Source organism: Centroberyx gerrardi, chromosome 23 (genome assembly GCF_048128805.1).
Source record: "Centroberyx gerrardi isolate f3 chromosome 23, fCenGer3.hap1.cur.20231027, whole genome shotgun sequence".
Taxonomy (NCBI): Eukaryota; Metazoa; Chordata; class Actinopteri; order Beryciformes; family Berycidae; genus Centroberyx; species Centroberyx gerrardi.
In genome coordinates this window covers 7,201,505-7,222,101 of record NC_136019.1, presented here as the reverse complement: position 1 = coordinate 7,222,101, position 20,597 = coordinate 7,201,505, and the positions used below count along the sequence as shown (strand labels likewise).

The 20,597-nt window shown below is 41.3% G+C and overlaps 2 protein-coding genes across 2 annotated transcripts in view; both read left to right on the top strand.

Moving 5' to 3' along the window:
* Positions 1 to 3,600: 3,600 nt before the first annotated feature.
* On the top strand, positions 3,601 to 7,544 carry LOC139920847 (uncharacterized). Its single transcript, XM_078281825.1, has 8 exons — positions 3,601 to 3,688; positions 4,013 to 4,301; positions 4,788 to 4,940; positions 5,048 to 5,329; positions 5,859 to 5,998; positions 6,249 to 6,489; positions 7,218 to 7,396; positions 7,483 to 7,544. The coding sequence occupies exons 1-8, from the start codon at positions 3,601 to 3,603 to the stop codon at positions 7,542 to 7,544; spliced, it is 1,434 nt and encodes a 477-aa protein (XP_078137951.1).
* Positions 7,545 to 11,429: 3,885 nt separating this feature from the next.
* arhgef40 (Rho guanine nucleotide exchange factor (GEF) 40) overlaps positions 11,430 to 20,597 on the top strand; it is a 44,620-nt gene continuing 35,452 nt past the window's right edge. Inside the window, exons 1-2 of the mRNA XM_071910904.2 lie at positions 11,430 to 11,664; positions 20,337 to 20,426. Coding sequence (XP_071767005.2) covers positions 11,662 to 11,664; positions 20,337 to 20,426 — 93 coding nt within the window. The 5' untranslated portion in view covers positions 11,430 to 11,661. The remainder of the gene's footprint in view (positions 11,665 to 20,336; positions 20,427 to 20,597) is intronic.

Genomic DNA, 20,597 nt, shown 5'->3' with positions numbered 1-20,597 from the left:
ACAATGATTTGTTTTCAGCTTTTTACTGCATGGAAATCCTGCAGGCATTCGGGAAAGTAGATGTGATTTTGTATATTGACATGTAAATGCTGTAAGGGATTTGCATTCCTGTTGCTTACACTACGATCTATCCTCATGCATTTACATTTGTACTGATGTACTGGACAGTGTTCACCTGCAGATTCTGCAGAGTCAAAGGCATGCAAGAAAACATAAATTGGACATCAGTGGGACTTTTAATTTCACTGTCATTCAGTAACAAACACTGATGAAGGTCTGTGGGCCAAAAATGATTTGTCCATCATAAACAGAAATTTAATATTGAGATGCATTCTTGAGAATACATTTCATTTCATTAAATAACATTTCTAAAAGGACCAAATGATCGATTCACAATCCTACTTTCAAACACGTTGACAAACTCAAACATGAGCTCTTCAGCATAATACACTTTGCTGTTTTTAAAGCTTGATATAAAGTGTTAAGCTCCTGTGCAACATCATAACTATTCATTTCATACCCACGTCGTCTTAAAGGGAAATTCCATCAAAATGTTTTTAAAAGTTAATTTAGTTGTTTGTTCATTTTTTATTTTTTTTTGGCAGTTATTCTGCAAAAAGAGACATTTCTTTAGGTTTACAAGTTATGAGATCTCACAATCAATTTAATCCTTTGACATTGCTGAATTGCAATGCGTGACATGGCGGAAAGAAGATTTTATGGACAAATATCACTGACACAAGCTATTTAAGAATAGATTATAATTTAAATCATCATATCCGTAGCCGATTAGTCATAAAAGTTGAAGAAGTAAGCAAGGATACGATTTTTCTGGTGAGCAAATGTCGCTATGGGTGTGTTGTCCTTCATGCAAACAACAAACTGAAGACACATTTACATGTTCTCAGACACCAGAACAAAATGCTCAGTATGGGATTGGTAGCTCAGAGGAAGTTGTATGTAGTTGTATGAGGATGTAACAGACAGAGAACTGCACATAGACTTATTGCTGGTGAGTATTGGTTTTTAAATGTTTATAATTGTATTTTCTTTGAGATTGTTTTTCAATTATTTAGGAGTTTTGTTATTTTTCTGTATAGCTTGTCTACATGAGTTTTTCACTTTTTACATTCACTAAAGTACATTGTGTGACTCTTCAAAACCATGAATTGGAGCCAATACATCTGGATCTTCAGTGGTAAGTTACAGCATCATAAATTCCATACTTCATAACCTACTTCCCTCTCTTTAGCTTTTTTTTTTTTTTTTTAAATTATTATTAAATTTAGGCTCAGTGACTTATCATGGTGATTTTCTCCAGAGATTGGTTTCCCAAAAAGGCCAACAATAAAACAAGTCAAGTCAAAAGTCAAGTCAAAATTTACTTGTATAGCACATTTAAAACGAGAGAGAAACAATGAACATAATATTAATAGAAGAATTGCAGCACAGTAGAAGATGAGGTCAGGGTGTCAAGCTCAACTCGAATTAAAAGCCAACGAGAAGAGGTGGGTCTTAAGCAGCGACTTAAAGGTTTCTAGGGTCTGAGCAGTTCTTATATGAATAGGTAAGCTGTTCCAGAGATTAGGGGCGGCCACCGCAAAGGCTCGGTCGCCTCTGTTTGTGTGCCTAGATCTCGGAACATCCAAGAGCATCTGGTTGGTCGACCTCAGTGCTCTAACTGGAGTATGATGATGCAAGAGTTCTGCTAGATAAGGTGGCGCCAGCCCATTTAAAACCTTAAAAACAAGCAATAAAATCTTAAAATCAATCCTGAAACGGACAGGAAGCCAGTGGCCCATACTGGTGTTATGTTCATCACGCCCACACTGGACCCCTCAGGTCTTCTGGGTACACTGGCGCCATCTTGCCCGACATAGACCAGTGCAATCCCAAAGATGACTAGATGACTTTACAAAAGAACCTTTCACAATTTCTAGCCAAGGGCATAAAGAAAGGATTATTTTAACACATGGGCCACTCCCTGAAATTGAGTCCCTAGAATCATGTTTCAACACATGACCTAATTTGCCTACACCAGATTTGAAAGTCAATATTGGTGATAAAGTCCTGGCATTTTAGCAATGATGTCACTATGCTGCTATACCTTAAAGCTTTTCTACATCTGTTAACTTTCCTTTCTTTCCTTTTCTTCTTTTCAAATTGATTGGATCAAATCATAATAAAATATACTTTACCAATTCTGACGAGATTTAACCATTCTGCATTTTTGCCTGTAAGAAATGACAGAAAGATTTTTTTTTTTATGACCTATCAAACATTAGGTTTATATCAAAAGATGAGTTTCTGCTTTCTACTCAACTCACTGACAAGCCACTCTCCAGTTAGAAACATTGGGCAGACACTTGTTACAGCCAGGTCTGCATGTATGGGAGTGCACAGAAACTTAGAAAATCAGTTGTTGTTGTTGAAGGCTATCAGCAAGTGAAGTCGGCACATTTCCAAAACTGAGGTGACTATGGCTGCTGACAGGAATGCCATTGTCAGTGTCAGTGTCACTGAGGGTGAGTTAACTGGCATCCATCCAACACAAGTAGTGAAGAAGCAGATGGCAAACACAGGCAATCTATAATTATATAATATATAATTATATAATAAAAAGCAGACTTGTGGTTTTGAACAGGTTTTTCCTGCTGTATGTTTGGCTTTGCTGTTCTTTCATTTGTTATTGCTTTTTGCCATTGTTTTTGTGACTATGACTTCTCTGCTCTGTGGCCACTTGCCTCACCTTGACAGCCACAACCACGTTCACCACTGGCCACACCCACAGTAAATGGTATAAACCCCAAAACGTCCCAAACATCACTGAAAAGCCAATTCAAGGCATGTGCACACAGGGTCTCAGACAGACCCAGACTGACAATATATAATATATCCTATTTATTATTTTTTTTATTTGAATGTGAAAAAAGCTGTATTTTGCTGTTAAGTTCCTTGCTCTAAGGCACCTTTGACATTTCTAACAATGTTATGTTTTCACACAGCAGGCATTCCCTTTCTCTCACTGATATCCTCAGCACTGGCAGGTAAACTGTTTGATCTTTTGTTCTCCATCCATTTCACCCTTTTCTCATGTAAATAATCATTTTGTTCAATGATAAGGTATTCTTCTGCCAAATGTGGCATTGAGAGGAAAAGCTGTCCAATCATCAACAAGGTACAGTACGTTAGGTGCTGCTGACAATGCAATTGATGGGAAGAGATACCCGGATGTTCAAAGTGGATCGTGCAGCATCACCAATGAAGAGTCCAGCCCCTGGTGGAGAGTGGACCTGCAGCATGTGTACCACATTACTGCTGTGATGATAACCAACAGAAATGGAAATCCAAACAGGCTGGATGGTGGTGAGATCCACATTGGAAACTCATTGGAGAACAATGGCAACAGCAACTCCAGGTGAAGCAGGTTGATAAAGAGCCGCATGATACATCTGCCTTTGCTATATGAATAATCTACTGCTCCTCTCTCTCTCTCTACCTCCTCTACTCTTTCTTTATTTCTCTTTCTCTCTCGCACACAGGTGTGCAATCATCTCTCAAATCCCAAGTGGACGCACATACAGCTTTCAATGCAATTATATGGCGGGCCGCTATGTCAATGTGTTTCTCCCTGGAAAGAAGAAGGTTCTAAGTCTGTGTGAGGTGGAGGTGTACACTACACAATATGGTAATATTGTGCTTATTATTAGATTTAGCCAGTGAGATCAAGGATTCTTATACTTTTTCAGTCTAGAACCTAAATCAAGTAAACTCAAGTGTTCCCTCATAAAAATCATGACATGTGGGGACCAAAAGAAACAATGTTCTGACACATTGTCTAGGAAACGCTGACTTGGGTTGATTTTTTGTTTTTTTTCTGAAAACATCCTACTCAATACCTTCAGTACAGTAGTATGCATTGTATGTATCATTGTAACAATGATGTTTAAGTGACACACCAACTTTCCCCACATGGAATAATAATATCTATCTATTCTATTTCAAGCACCAGTTTTACCAAATGTGGCAGTGAGACGAGATGCTACTCAGTCCTCGACGCTCTCCTTCTCTACTGCTGCCAAAGCCATTGATGGCAAACGAAACTCAGACTATGGAAGGGGATTCTGTAGCCACACTGCCGAGAACGAGACCAACCCCTGGTGGAGAGTGGACCTGCAGCGAACATATGTAGTCACGTCTGTCAAAATCACTCATAGAGGAGACTGCTGTTCTGAGAGATTGGATGGAGCTGAGATCCGCATTGGGAACTCACTGGACAACAACGGAAACAACAACCCCAGGTGATAGCAAAAGAGGATTTCAGGATGCACTGTTTCCTTTGTGTAAAGCACTTTGTATTAAAGATACAATCTGAAATTTGTTTTACAATTAAAATAAAGTATTACTCCAGTGTTTATTCCCAGTCACACTGGGAAACTGTAACTGTAAGATTGGCATAGTGAGGACTTAGTTATCAAATTAGCTAGCAATCTTGGGAACAACAACTACGACAACTGCCTGAATTTAGTGGGGAAGTTAGCTAGCTTAGAAGCTAGTTAGCTACTAGCTAGCTACCTATAGGCTAGATTCCAGTATCCCTCCAGATTCTCGAGATCCATTTGTTTCTAATAATTTTTTTCAGTGGGGAACTACGAAATTAAATGTTTGTCCAAGCAGTAGGACACAGCTGCATAGTTGCTCTTACAGGTAGAGTTCAAAATGGCCACCGTGGGAATAAGGTCTGACCTAAATATTAACCCCCCCAACCCTCACTCTTCCTTTGTCAGGTGTGCTTTCATCTCCAACATCACAGCTGGTAAGACCTACACATACCACTGTGCTGAAGGCAACATGGAGGGTCGCTTCGTGAACGTGATCATTCCTGGAGTGAGGAAGACTCTCACCCTGTGTGAAGTGGAGGTGTACGCTGCCCCAGCAGGTACAGCTGTAATAAATTAACTGACTGAAATTGATTGCAAACCATCTAAATCTCTGACAACGTGTTATTCTTTGTTATTTACAATTTCTTCACATTAGTGGCACCTCTACCAAATGTGGCGTTAAGTGGAAGAGCCACACAGTCATCAACATTATATGCTGGTCATGCCTCTAATCCTATCAGTGGGCGTAGAAGCCCAAATTACGGGCATGGATCCTGTACCCATACTTATCAACAGACCGATCCCTGGTGGAGAGTAGACTTGTTGGCTGTGTACAGGGTCAGTGCCGTCACCATCCTCAACAGAGGAGACTGCTGTTCTGAAAGGCTTGTTGGCGCAGAGATCCGCATCGGGAACTCGCTGTCGAATTACGGCAACAACAACCCCAGGTGAGACAGGATACAAGTCCATAATTGGGATATTTGAAAAACAGCATTTTCTCTGTATTCAGCTGTAGTGCAGCAACGCAGCAATAAAATAAGCACCACTGCCAGAAAATGAAATTAAAAAGAAAGAGAAAATGTTAAATGAACATTTTAGCCAAATTGTCCCCTAAAAACAAAGATTAATGTAATTGATTAAACAACCAAAGATAGATTTAAAAAAATAAACAGATTGTGTTTCAAGCTTACTTGTGCACTTATATGGAGCATTAATAAACTTTCACTTATTGCATTCAAAGAATTTCCAATCTGCTTATTTCTGATCTATATTTGGGCTACCTTGGAAGACCTTTCCCTACTGTTATTTATGTGAATACTTAACAGTAACTTAAAATAACTAAAGAACACTGTTTTTACACTGCAACATGCACCATACTTGAGAAGAGAGCTAAAATTACCCTTAAGATCAGAGGAAACTCAGATTTAGAAGATAAAAGTGACACATTCCTCCATAATCTTTCTCTCCCTCCATCAGATGTGCTGTTATCTCACTGGGTACACTACACTACACCTTCCAGTGTACAGACATGGAAGGTCGCTACGTCAACGTGATCATTCCTGGACATCAGAAGATTTTAACACTGTGTGCGGTGGAGGTGTATGCTGCCGTGGCAGGTATGGTAAATTTGGCCTTGGACCATGATGTTCAGCACAGACAGGAATCAAACTACCAACAGAATACTTCCTAGCTATCCGATGCTGTGTTGTGTTTGAACTAGAAGTGGTGCTAATACTAATGCTAATAATACTAAATCTTTGCGGCCCGTACTCTCCGTTTTGAAACAAATACTCTGCGCACATTGGAATTTCAAGACACAAACATGCATGAGGCAAACAGGAACCAAACATAATCCTTTCTCTCCAGTGCCAGAGGCTGTCACTCCTCTTCCTCCTCCACCTCCTCCTTCTGTGAGCATGATGTTGAGTGGCAGGAATGTGACAGTGGTGGGAGCAAGGCTGTGCTGGTCCGATGCTCTGTTCTACTGTAGAGATCACCACTGGGACCTGCTCAGTCTCGGTAGCCAGGCGGAGCAGAGGGACTTGGAGGGGTTGCTGGGCCACAGTCCCTTCCCCCTCACAAACTACCTCTGGATAGGATTGCGCAGGTACTCTACATTAACATTGACATTGTGGGAGTTTAATCCAAGGCGACTTAATATGAATGAGCAGGTGTAGGGGTTCAGTGTCTCAATCAAATACACTTCAACAGGACATACATTGGCTGTTGCGGGGATCGAACCTGTGCCTTTTCGGTTAGACGATGGTCTCCCTAATCTTCTTGAAGTATATTACGTAATTTACAATTTTAAAGCCCTGAACTCAAAGATCAGTAATTTATGAAAATTTGGGTCACACTATGTTTATAATAGGTTTTTTCAACCAGTCAATTGTTTAACATCAGACTGGCTTGCTGCAGTAACAAGTTTCCTGGTTAGATAAGTCCCAAGTGCTAGTTTTCTCTAGCCAAAAATACCTTGGGCATTCAAATCAGCTATTCAACAGAAAAGAGTCATAGATAAGATCATGGATTATTTTCACTGAGAAAATGTGGAGGAAACTTGCAAGGAGAAGGTGGACTTGTATCAAGATCCAAATCCCTGGATTAGATGGAGACAGCAGGTTTCTCCCAATTGTGCACTCTCCATACAAGTCACATCCTTGTGAATTTGAATTTTGCAAAAATGAACAAATCCTTAAAAGACACGTCTAAAAGTCAAATGTTGTGGTTGACCTTATGTTGGGTTACAAAGTGGGACCAGCCACCACTGCATAGTAAAACATGAATAGATACATTTTGTGAAAGTGGACATCTGTTATTAAATCTAATTGGCAGATACCTAATGGGTGACAGGTGGTTCTGGATGTCTGGTGATCCCATGAAATACACCAAATGGAAGCGAGGTTCCGCCCCCCAGCGTTACTCCAGCACCTGTGGGAGCATGGCCAATGGAGAACACTTCGTCTGGGGACATCAACTTTGTGAGCAGCTCCTCAACTTCATCTGCCACTCAGGTTAGGGTTACATCACACTTACTGTATAATGTGTTTACATATTGTGCATCACAACACCTCCTTGACCACCTCCTTCTGCCCCCTAGGTGCTGCAGGAGGAGTGAAAAGAGTGGACTTCTACAGCACTTACAGACCCAAAAGTCTATAGTGAGGGTTGTAGTCTGTTGCTACAGTGTGTGAAATAACCGTTGTGGAACAATTTGTATTTACACCTATTTTTTCAGCAGGAAATAGCATATGTAACTACCTGCTCTCCTTGTGTGATATCAAATAAGGTTTGGATGCAACTTCAATATGCAACATATTTTATTAATCTGGTTTTCCTTACCTAAAGTCAGGTTCACAACAGTTGTACAAACATGGATCAGACCCCAAAGTCTCCACCTCCCCATTCTTCCATTCCATTCATTCCTCTTCCATTCTCTGGACTCATCAAAAAAATCGTCCATCCATGTATCCATTTTCATGACCACCACCCCTGTCTGCCAGTGTACTTGTCAACCATGACACCCCAACAATATCTAGAGCCTTCAGCTTTTCTGGACAGATCTATCCAGAGTCTTCAGTATTTCAGGACCCCTGGTGCTTTGCCACTGTTGAGTTTTCTGACTAACTCTGCTCAGATGCTCCAGAATCTTCTTGCGCTGCCTCCTGAATAGAGGGCATGTCTGTAGGGTTTAGGAGTTCCTCAAAGTGTTCCTTACACTTTCTGGGTGGGGTCCTGGAGATGGCTCCAAGAACAGCCTACGTAGGTGATGTCCTGCCTTCCCCTAGTCCTTAAATGATTTGCGAGAAACTCTTTGAGGCTGCCCGAAAGTCATTCTCCATAGCCTCTTTAGAAATATGAAAAATAAAGTGATCAGTATATTGTGTTCTTTTTTAGTTATTAGCATAACATGCAATGGACTTAAGAGGCCACTTTTGAATTCATAATGGATCTTTAATTATATATTCTAATTGATCTGATTAGCAAGTAAGACAGTGTGTGACAGTGTGTGAACACACAAAGTACTCTTGAGAAGCATGGGTACATTGGGGCAGCCGGGGGCATCACCTCCCAAGTGGGCCTCATGTTGTCCCTCTTTACTGCATACGGCATATCGAACATCACCGACATGGTCGACCAGTCCAGTGATCGCCGAGCCATCAGAGGCACCATCAAATAATTTAGTGAGAAGATGAACTCCGTCGTGACATCTCAGGAAAAAGGAAAAGGGTGTGGAAGTGCTGGGGTAGAATGTTGACTCACTTGACATTGAGGGTTGCTGAGTCAGTTCAGAGACAGTCAGTCAGTTCAGGTCCTGGCTGGGATGGGCCCGGGGAGTGTCGCAGAGTCAAACCGCCTCGTTCGTGTGGTGAAACTTGGCAAGGAACTGGCCCCGTACTGCCAGTGTACTTTGTGTGGCAAAGGCAGCCATATATATGCTTTCTTTGTGACAGTTGATTGGCAGTTGCCATTGATGCCAAAGAAAATAAAATGCCAAAATATTAGGGAGGTGAAAGCAGCAGAGGCGACATGTGAAAAAAGCAGGCTGGTACTGGTGGAGACCAAGTCTGACTCTGAGCTAGAGCCACAGTCTGATCCACAGGCTGAAAAGATCAAATCTGAGATCATGAAAATCATCCAGTCAATTAGACAGACAGTTGAAAAGCTACAGGAAATTGTAGATGAGCTCAGTGAAGTAAAATCTTTTAATTTGAAGAATAATACTTCTTTGATTATGGTGAGGAGTGATAAGTAGCCTAATGCCTGTTATTAATGTTATTTCTTAAAGGTTCAGGATTAATTACATGGTCATGTATCATAATGTACTCATTATTCTTAAAATTGTTAATATAATTACATTGTAATGATTTCTAAATTATAGTTGACTGCTGATGTTGGCTTTCATGTGATTATGTAGATTTTGATTGCAACTGTCTTCCTGGTGTTTGTATAAATAGAATCTAAAAACATCAGTGAATTAATGAATTAGCGTTGTGGGAAAGATTATATATCCAGCAACCAATGTGTATTATATTGACCAATCTCTACAGTAAACAAGAGATTAAACCAAGAATTGTATAAGTGTGGCCCATATCTACTTTAGGAATATGAATTCATGTATTTTAGGTACCTTATCATTTTTTTTTTTTTTTCAATTAAGTAGAGTTGAGGCCTAAATCGGCCTATATTAATAATATGGTGACAGCTGGAGGTCTCCTAAATCAATCAACTATAAATAATGTGGTGCAGTTGGCAGGTAGGGCTTGAGGTCAGAGATATGGACAATAAATGCTGTCCTGTATTTACAGCAATTTAAAAAATGGCTTTTCCAGTTATTAATGCAACAACAGACAATGAACACAAGGGGTCACTGTTGAACTGCTGCAGTGGAATCAATAAAATTAACCCCATTTCTCACAGCATACTTTAATTTCAGCCATCTAACCACAAGGCTTAGTGCTAGAAATTAGCCATCAATATATGAGGCCTCCTACTATGGTGCATTAAAGCAATAACAGAGGTAAGAAACAGTAAGCCACAGCAACTTAAACCAGAGAGTTTTTTTTTTTTTTTTTTTAACTGACCAAGATCACCATGCTATAAACATCTCACCTCTGTGCTGGATTGCATTAACAGTGGTGGAAAGAAAACACAATAAATCATAAATACAGCAAATGAAAAGTTTAATTCCAAAATGGGATATTGCCATTTGATCAAACAAAAAAACATCTACTCCTTCAAAATGATTGACAGCACAAACTTTAAATTATGCTACTTTCTAAAGGATAATGAGTGACTTAAGTCATTCATTGGCGAAATGATAACACTGGACTGGAGCCTGTATATTTTAGGGATGTTGAGTGATGAATTTAAGGTAATGATGGATACATACAGCATTTATCACTGTAAGACTGTATCACTGCTACGAAGTCCTATACTGGAAGAGTTAGATGAGACCAAACACTGAACTTTAGATCCCAATTGAACCTTTTTTTTCTAGAAACTGTATGAAGACCCTGAGTAAATCTGACTGCTGTAACTGCTGTGCCACAGTGATCATTTTCAACCAATCTTAACCCCTTACATAATTTATTTCCTGCCTAAAATCAGAGTAATACTTGTTATAGGCCTAACCTGAGAGACCACCAATTGGGTCAGAAATGGTCCAGTCAGGCCTGGTTCAAATAGTATTTGCAAATACTTCATTTGGTTTGTTTCAATCCTATTTTAATGCCAGATGGGTGGGGTTTTCCACAAAAGGGCAATTCACTGACTGCCAGTAGGTTGAGACAATCCCAGGAAAGTATTTGTAAATCAATCTAATATACTTCTCTGTAACTGCTTACCTGACACTCTGAACTGTCCCGATGCAGTAAACTCCACTTAGGTTGAAACTAACCTGACGGATTATTTGCTACTATACGATTTGGTATCATGTCTGTTCCCTATAACAAAAATAGCCTAGTTCCTTTCCTTGAATCTGACACTAAAATAAAAGTCTCTTTCTGACATTTAGGTATATATACAGTAGGCTATAGATATAAAAAACCTTACAGAAATAGTCTTTTCACACACATTTTAGCTGTTAATCCTTTAAGACTTGATTTTTATTTTTTAGAGATTTTTCTTTTCTTTTTAATGCCGCGACCCCTTTTCACTCAAACTAAATCAAATGAAGCTTAATTAGCCATATATACTTAACTTAAAAACTTAATTAGCGCCCATTGCGAATCAAGAACGTGCAATTTCACCGACACTCGAGCAATAAAAAAAAACATCTGAGGTTGTTTTTTTGGGGGTTTTTTTTGCAATTAACGCCCGGGTGGGGTAACAGTGTTTCATTGTCTATTCATTTATTTTACTCTGGGGGGGAAAAATGGAAAGTTTGAGAGGGAGAGAGGGACTGTAGTGCTCTTGTTAGGTGAGGGGAGAGAGAGAGAGAGAGAGAGGGAGGGATGGAGGGAGGTGGGAGTGCATGGGACTGACGAAGGGGGGGAAAAAATGCAGTTTGTACATTCCCAGGCTGGGAAATAGCGGCGAGTCGGGAATAGAAGAAGGGAGGACCATAACTGTTTGCGCGCAGAGAGCGTAAAAAATAAGAAATCTTTGCGAAAAAAAATCAAAAAAATCACACAGATTGTAGGGGAAGTAACGGAGGCTATGTGATAACAGTCGCTTAGATAAGAAGTGAGGGGAGAAAGTGCTTTGCAGAGAATGCAGAGAGGAAGCGAATCCAGGAAAGGAGCTGAGGACTATGTAGGAATTCCTGACTGAAGTCATGGTAAGTCCCCTTTTTAAAGCTGTGCAGGGCTGGAAATTTAGGCTGAAAAATAATGTAACTTGTCTGGTAAAGAAGGGACACTGTTATTGTTTATATAGAGGACAAATCACCAAATATTCCTTTAGAGACTTAAAGTGTTTCTGTTTCTTAGTGAGTTTATACTGACTTTTCTCTACTGTTCTTGATGGTATTTTTTATGTCTTATAATGTTACCATAAGATTTTCTGTGGTTTAGTTTTTGACCTATAATAGCATGATGTATAAAACGTTTGGCTGTGATATATGTATGTTGTCTTTCTCAGGTTAATTTAGGATATGGCTCTTTTTCAATAGCCATATAGGAGTATTAAGTACAGACAAACAATCTTTTCTACTCTTGCACTTCAGTTTCATCACACACTTCTCATGAAAGCATGCATGGGATTTCGGAGGCTCATTCAGTAGCTATAACTCTCAGCTTATTGCTCGCTAAGCTGTCAGATCCTAATGGCAGTGAATTGTAACGACAAGATTAAAATTGTGTGATTTTGCAGTTGAGTCAGAGAGGGAATCGGGGAGAAGAAGTCTAGCTCTCCGGTCCGTCTCTGGGGATTTTGTTTACCATCTCCACCCACTCATGGTCTGATCAGAGTGACAGACAGACAGATAGACAGACAGAGAGAAAGGCAGCTGGACAGAAAGACACACACACACACACACACACACACACACACACACACACCCAGGAAGGCACAGAAAGTGACACACAGAGAGCAAGGCAGATTCAGCAAAGAAAGGAAGAAAGGAAGAAAGAAAGAGCGTGCCTGATTTAGATTATATTAGTGTTCCCGCTTCTGTGTGCGGGTGGAGCAGGGTGGAGCAGTTTGGCAGGGAGAGGGAAAGACAGACAGACGGAGAGAAAGAAAGAGAGAGAGAGAGAGCTGGAGTGGGAAAGAGCGGAATAAAAGAGGGGGGTAGGGTTACTTTTTATTTTAGGAGACTTGGACAGCAGCGACAGTGGTTTCGGTGATGCCGCATTTTCCACATTGGACCTGAGAGAAAAGGGGAGCGAGAGAGAGAGAGAGGGAGAGAGAGCGAGAGAGAGAGAGAGAGAGAGAGAGAGAGAGAGAGAGAACAAGGGATGGCATGGACTTCAGGGAAGGGAGAACATGTGCAACAGAGTTTCTTCTGCCTCTACACCCAAATGGGAAAGTTTGGAGAAAAAGGGCTAGGGATGGAAAACAGTAACACATGTACACCACACAGACAGGCACGTGCACACACACACACACACACACACACACACACACACACACACACACAGACGCACAGCAAAATCATTAGTGGTAATTTATCTCTGAGAGTGTAAAAATCAACATTTTGCCTTTAATAACACTGGCGAATTTGTTGTGCATGCAGTAACATATGCACGTGTTCAAATGCATCAGTACGAGCATAAGCACACACATGCACACACACACACACACACACACACAGCAGTGCCCCTTTGCCCATAATCTGTGGCAGAGGGTATTTCCCTTCCCTCTGTCTCCACTGATTTTGAAACACTCTAGTCCAGCCAGCCAGCCAGCCAGCCAGCCAATCAACACACTGATCCCAAAAACCTACTCTGATGAAAGTTGGCAAAAAATTCTCCGTGTTTGTTTTAACCTGCTTGGAGTACCAGATGGGTGGGGCTTACAGCATTAGAACAATCCAGATAGCGTTAGCTAAATTGTCAATCACAGAAATGTATCCCCAAAGTGACTTTCTGTAGCCTATATGCAGACCAAGGGCGACTGCTTTGCTGCACTTTATCAAAAATTGTCGCTTTTCATTGGGTGTGTTTCGGACACAAGCATCTGAGCAGATTCTCAGTTTGTTTATCATTGTTTACGGAGACTGATTTTGTATTTGATCATGTTCCTCATTTCATTTAGCTCATAATCCATAAGCATATGTATGGAAAACAAAATCTTAATTAACATAATATTGTGCTTTACTATGGTGAGCTAGCTAGTTAGCTAAGTGGCTACAGCTATTTGGATGTGATGGAGTTAGGCTTGTTACTTTTTAGTTACGTTTAGCCAACCAGAGTCTAAGTTAGCATCAAGTATTTTAGGCTTCGTCCGGTAACGTCCAGGAAGACCAACAGTCTCTAGCTTTAACCAAATGTGATTGGTCCTTGTACTGCGACCGTCGTTCTCGTTTGTAGAATGCTAAACTTTTCGCGGCCCTTGTTCGCATCGCCACCTATCCCATCATGCCATGCTCACATGGTTATTCGCCTCTCATAGACGACGAACTGTTCGCCACATGAAAAATCAAAAACTCCACCAGTCTGGCACTTCAGTAGGCTAAAACAAGCCATAAAACGTCTTTGCAAATACTGTTTGACCCCGGTCTGGTTAGATTATACAGGAAGATTTAGGAGAGGAAATCAGTCTCTTAGAGGCTCTCCTCTTTCTTCCTCTTTGTCCTCTTTTCCCTTTGTCTGTCTGCCTCTTTTTTTTTCTGTCTCCCTCTCTACACCTCCCCTCTCCTATCCTCCCTCCCTCTTCTGTTCTCTCTTCCTCTGTCGGCGTCTTTCTCAGTCTTCCTCCTCTTCATGTCGTCCCCCCCTTCCCTCCTTTCTGCTCTTCCTCTCTCTCTCTCTCTCTCTCTCTCTCTCTCTCTCTCTCTCCCTCTCTCCCAGTCATGTACCGTAGGGTCTACATCTGGTTTCTATCATGGCTGCTGCTGCTCTTGTTTCCCATCGATCTCTCCCACTGGTCAGCCTCCTCCTCCTTTTCTCTCTCCCTCTCCCTGTCTGACTCCCTAGCTCTCTGTCTGAAGCTCTCTCTCTCTCTCTCTCCCTGTTTCTCTCTCTCTTTGTCTCTCACTCACTCTCTCCTCTCCGCTAAGCTTAATTAAAGTATTATGTGTATTCCAGCCACTCTTTCCCTCCTTCACAAGTCACTCACATTCCCAATTATCCCTATCTTCTGCATCTGACTCTCTCTCTCTCTCTCTCTCTCTCTCTATGCCAAGCATCTGTTTGTCTGTTTGGAAGACTACTGCGGCCTCTTCCGTTTCAGTCTGCGTCCAGCAGAGAAACACAGGAAGTTTGACGGAAGAGTGACACATTCTGATTCTGTACCGTGTCTCCATATTCGCCACACACACACACACACACACACACACACACACACACACATTCGCCCACCCACATACACTCAACGTCCATACAGACCGGAATACTGCACTCACACAGCTGGTACATGAACACACACACACTTTTTCCAAAAGAGGACTTTCAGGTGATGTAACACACCCTCTGGCGGCCATGTTGGAGGTCCTCAGCTCTTAGCAACAGTGGCTGTAAACAGCTGATTGAGTTTCGAAACGTACAACTTGTCCGTCTCAACAGAACTGAATTGACATGGTTTCTTTGTACTAATTTGTACTTTTGATCGAGAACTGATCATTTTACCACTGACAAATCTCATAAATTTTGTGTTTAGACAATGTCAAGCAAATCATAGTAGGCTATCTGGTTAGCCAACTATCTCTGTCTTGTTGTAAATACATCTCATTTGTGCATTAGCTAACGTATCTAGTAGAATCTAGCCTAGTAGCCTAGTGGCTATAGTTGTGGCTATAGTATGTTATTGGATGCTTTGCAGAATTAACCTGCTGGTTATATTTAGCTAGCTAACAATGCCAAAAAAACAGTGTGCTCAGGTTAACTGAGCTGTAGCTACAACTCAACTCAAGAGTGTAACCTGAATTTAGAAACAAAAGTATACCTGATATTCACTTTTACTAAGGTTACTCTACACTCACACCACAACAATCTTTTTCAGGTAGCTATCTCTCTTTTTCGAGCCCAGTTGTCATACAGTTAGCCATTATTTACGTATCGCCAATTCTCCAGTAGCCTACTGTGATGGACTGGCGAACCTGCCTCCCGCCCAATGCATGCTGGGACAGGCTCCAGCGCCCCCGTGACCCTGAGTAGGAATAATAAGCGGGTCTGGAAAATGAATGAAAGAATGAATGAATTCTCCAGTGGACCTCCAAGATGGTACCAAACATATTGATGGGAGATTTGTGAGGCAACTGCAAAGCCTCTATACCTGATACCTGAGTAGCATTAGCATTGAGTGTCATATTCCAAACTGGATAACACACTCTCAGCCACTTCAGGAGGAGGCACCCACTTTTACATGAGACTCTCTTCCTGTCTAGGCGTCTGAATATAGTAACCTAGTTTACAAATCTAATCAGGGCTACTTTGTTTCATGTGCACTTAGGGGTCTGGGAAAGACAAGAACAGTGTCTGATTGCATTTGAATGCACTGGTAGGCTATAACTGATAATCGAGTACAACGCTACATGAATCAACTTGACCCTTTAAACCGACAAAACTCATGACACAGTTTTATTACTGAAATTATAAGCATTAGAGTTCACTGTGAAAATATGCAGTATTATACAACAGTTAGTTCTGGTTAGTTCCGGTTAGTTCGAGTAAGTTGATTGGACAGGAGGCATTCCATGAGTGCCGACATACAGTATAACAGCACTGGGACGTTTTACTATGTATCACTCCGCTTTACAGGTGTTCTAGCATAAACAATTTATGTGTTGCTTGGCAACACTTGGTAGTGGAATCCTGAGGGAGCTGCTTTTTTGTTGGCGGAGACGAATAAAAGACAAAAATCATAATCCGTTATCTCAAATTACCATTACTTGATATAGCTTTGTTTAGAGAACTGTTGTATAAAACCAATATCACACTCGAGGTCATGCTGTAATACTGTATATCACCACAGCTGTAATTATATCTTCAACACTCGGCCTGCAGCCTGACATAACAGCGCTCCCTCTCGTGTGATATTGCTTAATTATTTTTTAAATTGATAGCTTTTTGGTGACTCAACACGCCTGTGGGAATAATCAAACTGTCATGTGCAGAGTTCAGGTCGAGCAGGTTGTGTTGAATCGGCGCACCAAGTTGGGTAACGCTCACAGCAATATACGTGACCTTCTGGTAGCAGCATCACTCTTTCCCTCCTTAACATAAGACTTAAATCCCAAAGTGTATGTGAGTGATTGCGCTTCCAGATTGAAATTCCATTCTTTGGATACTAACAGCGATATATCCTGTTGAAACTTTGTCTACAGGCATGGATACACAGAGAGCCAGTTAAGCAAAAAAAAAAAAATGGTGCTAGTGGCGTACAATTGTACCTTGCTCATCCAAACCAAATATTATTTCAGGTTAGCTATGTTGAGGTTTGCATATTTGTCTGTCCCCACTATCAGCAGATTATAAAACTGTAGGACTGAAAACTCTGTATAAAGCATAAAGAAAGACTGCTACAGAGTTAGATACACCCTGCATGTACCTGAGTGGCCCATTTACTCTATATCTATATATCTATACTTAAGCAATGACACTGAATGAGTGTTTCGTTGTGGTGTGGACTTTGCAGGACCAAATGGGCTCAAATTGCAAAGTCGTTCCCATGCAACGTGAAGATATTGGACAGATTAAGTGTTTGGGAAAGACCTCAACTACTATTTGACCACAGGTTTCCCCGAAACATCAATAAGGAAACTCCTTTAGATTGGCTAATGTCACTTATAGTCAGTGTTATAATACATAAAGCAAAGGGTCTTCACTAAGAAAAGAGGTTGAATCGACTTGAATCGTTTAAAAGGACACCAGCAAGTGTCCAATAGGCAAGGCAAGGTTTAGGCTTTACTTTGCTTTACCTTCAGTCTCTGTGTTGAATTAACTCAAGTCTTGCGGGATGCTTAAACAAAAAGGCTTGAGTCTAAGAGGAAGCTCCTGCTGGCTCGCCTTGCAAACCAGCGAACCCCCCACTGTGCTTTTACTAGACTCAATATGTTCTGTCAGTGAGCCAGGAGGCTGTTTAAAAGCTCCTTTACTACCACTACACCTATTACACATGCTCTCTGACAGACTGTTGTTTACTATAGTCCAAGCACGGTGTAAATAATGGATACATCCTTACACAGACTCTAATGTGACTACCTTTGAATCTACCTTTGTATATCAAATAGGCGGCAGAGATGAGTTCTGTTAGAGTATGTAAAGCGAGATTTTGACGCATGGTTTCTTTGTAAAAGTATTGATCCAGTATGTATTAGTCTTGGATACATCGTTATACATATCTGAGTGTGTCTGCTATGACTGTTTGTACAAACGTCTGTGAAGACAGTTGCATGTCTTATGCTAGAAATCTCTCTCCTCCATGCTTTATCACTGGTTGTCAATCAACCCATATCAGCGGGTCCTGCAAAAATTTCCCACCATAAGTTATTTCATCTAGTATTGAATCTTATTTTCTTAAAATAAGTTAATTAATCTGCCAATGGGGTGAGGTAATTTCACATATTTCCAATGCAAATAATCTTGTTTCAAGGATTTACTGGAATCAGGTGTAATTTTCTTGATACTGGTGGAGTGATCTGCCCATTTCTGCCTTGTTTCAAGATAATAACACTTGAAAAAGTATAGCTGCATTGGAAGCAAGTGTAATTATCTCACCTCATTGGCAGAGTCTCACCTCACTGGCAGAATGTTTCACTTGTTTTGAGAAAAAAATCTGTTTTTTAGACTGAACATAACACTTAATGTCTTGTTAAGGTGGACTTTTTTTTATGCAGTGTGGTTTCCAAACAAAAGGATTTTAGTACTTTTACTTTTGTTTCACTGAAAGCCGGTGGACTAAGACGACCCTTGAGCTAAAGCTTCTGGAAAACTTAGCCGTGTTCAGCATGGCAACATTTATGTAAGTTTTGTCATCTGTTTGCTCCAAAGTTACCGCATAGCTCCCATCCAAAATTCCCTGTTACTATGGAAAAATAAAGCTGCCTGAATATGAGCCCAATGCCACCGTGCCAGTAGTGCCATTAGGGTTGAAGTCACAGTTGAAAAATTCCCTTGGCTCGGCAGCCAACACAGCGGCTGGGGAATCGGACCTAACAGCTCCTGTGTCTGAACTTGAACCATTACAATCAATTAAGGCGCTGACCCTGACCTCAGCTGAGCAGGTCTCCAACCGTTTCTGAGTTCTCTACTTTGTGTGCAAACTCCTGACTTTCTCCTCCCTATTTCTCAGCCCTCCATTTTGAAACCCCCACGCTTCCAGTGGCTTTTTTCCCCCCTTTATTTTCCACCCTATTCCTACAGTTTGTTGTTCTTTCTCTTCACTAGTCCCAACATTTCCATTCTTCTCCCCCTCTCTTCCAGACCTGGGTCAAATAGTAATTGCAAATAAGCCTCAACATTTGTTTTAACCTCCTTTGAATACCTGATTTGTGTTTTGGGTTTATTGCATCAGGGCAATTCAGATATAGTTGTCAGTCACAGGAAAGCATACTAAAATTGATTTTCAAATACTTTCCTGTGATGGTCTAAACTTTGTGGTATTCATTTGTATTGTCCTATTCATAAAACCCCACCCATCTGTAAGCTAAAACAAACCATAAAAAATTATTTGCAAATGCCTTTGAACCCAGGTCTTCCTTCTTCCACAACCCCCGCACCACTAGCTCATTCCCTCCTGGCCCTCTCTCCTTTTTCCTACAATCTGTTCTCCCATTCAGTGTTTTCTCATTCTCCCATGGCTTTCTATCCATCCTCTGGGTTTTGTAGTTATTCAGCACAATATGCCGTCTGTTGAAGAGAATCCCAACATAATTGTTGTCAGATGACGTTCAGAGAGTCGGATCGAGGTGAAACAAAGAAAGTTGGGTAAAAGAGGAGATGGGGGGGGGGGGGGGGACCAGGGAGGGGGATGAAAACGATAGAGAGAAGAGAGAGAGAAAGAGAGAGAGAGAGAGAGAGAGGAGTAGATGGGAGGTTGGAGAGGAAATGAGGAGGGAGGGGAAAGAGAAAGAAAGAGGTTGGAAAAGAGAGAAAAAAAGTTACAGGTTACCATGCCAACAGTCCAGTAGAAAAATAAACACTGTATGTGTTGCGTGCTCTGCTCTGTCACCCTCCACCTCACTGGCAGGCCTAATGTTATGATGTGTTTGTGTGTGCGTGTGCGTGTGTGTGTGTGTGTGTGTGTGTGTGTGTGTGTGAGAGAGTGTGTGTGAGTGTGTGTGTGCCAGTGAATGTGTGTATGTGCATGCAACTGTGCATGCATATATGGGTCCATACATTCATATTAGTGTCTTTTTATGGCCTTTGTTGATGTGTTTGTATGTGCGTGTTTGCCTGTATGTGTGTGTGTGTGTGTGTGTGTGTGTGTGTGTGTGTGTGTGTGTGTGTGTGCCTGCGCTTGCTTGCACATGCATGCATGTAAGTGATTGAGGGAGCGAGTGTCGGGTATTAGGGAGTTAACATGCTGCAGTGGTCCCGTCTCTGTGTTCAGGGGGTTCCTACATTCACTGGGCCTTGGAGGAAATGTTTGACACTCCCCAGACCGTACAACAGGAAGTTGAAAGTGGAGTATGTGTGTGTTTGTCTGTCTGTGTGTGTGTGTGTGTGTGTGTCTCAGTGTATGAGCGAGACAAGCTGGCTGTTAAACACAAACACAGACATTGCAGAGTTCATTCAGTGTCCGGTTATGGATTAACTCTTTGCTTACCCTTTTTTACCTCCTTCTATCTCTCTCTCTCTCTCTCTCTCTCTCTCTCTCTCTCTCTCTCTCTCTCTCTCTCTCTCTCAGGGTTCGGAGGCAGTGGAGGATTGTGTGCAGGGGGCGCTCTCATCTCTTTACCCTCCCTTTGAGAGCACCGCCCCACCTCTCCTCTCCCAGGTACATCTCACAAACACACACATATTTATTCAAGTCCACATGTTTACAGGAATACACAGCGGGACGTAAACAATACAGATGCAGTCAGAAAATGTCCAGTACCTTCCTGATACATATGTGATTACAGTGCACATGGGAGCAGATTGCATTGGTGCATTGCCTTCCCCAGAT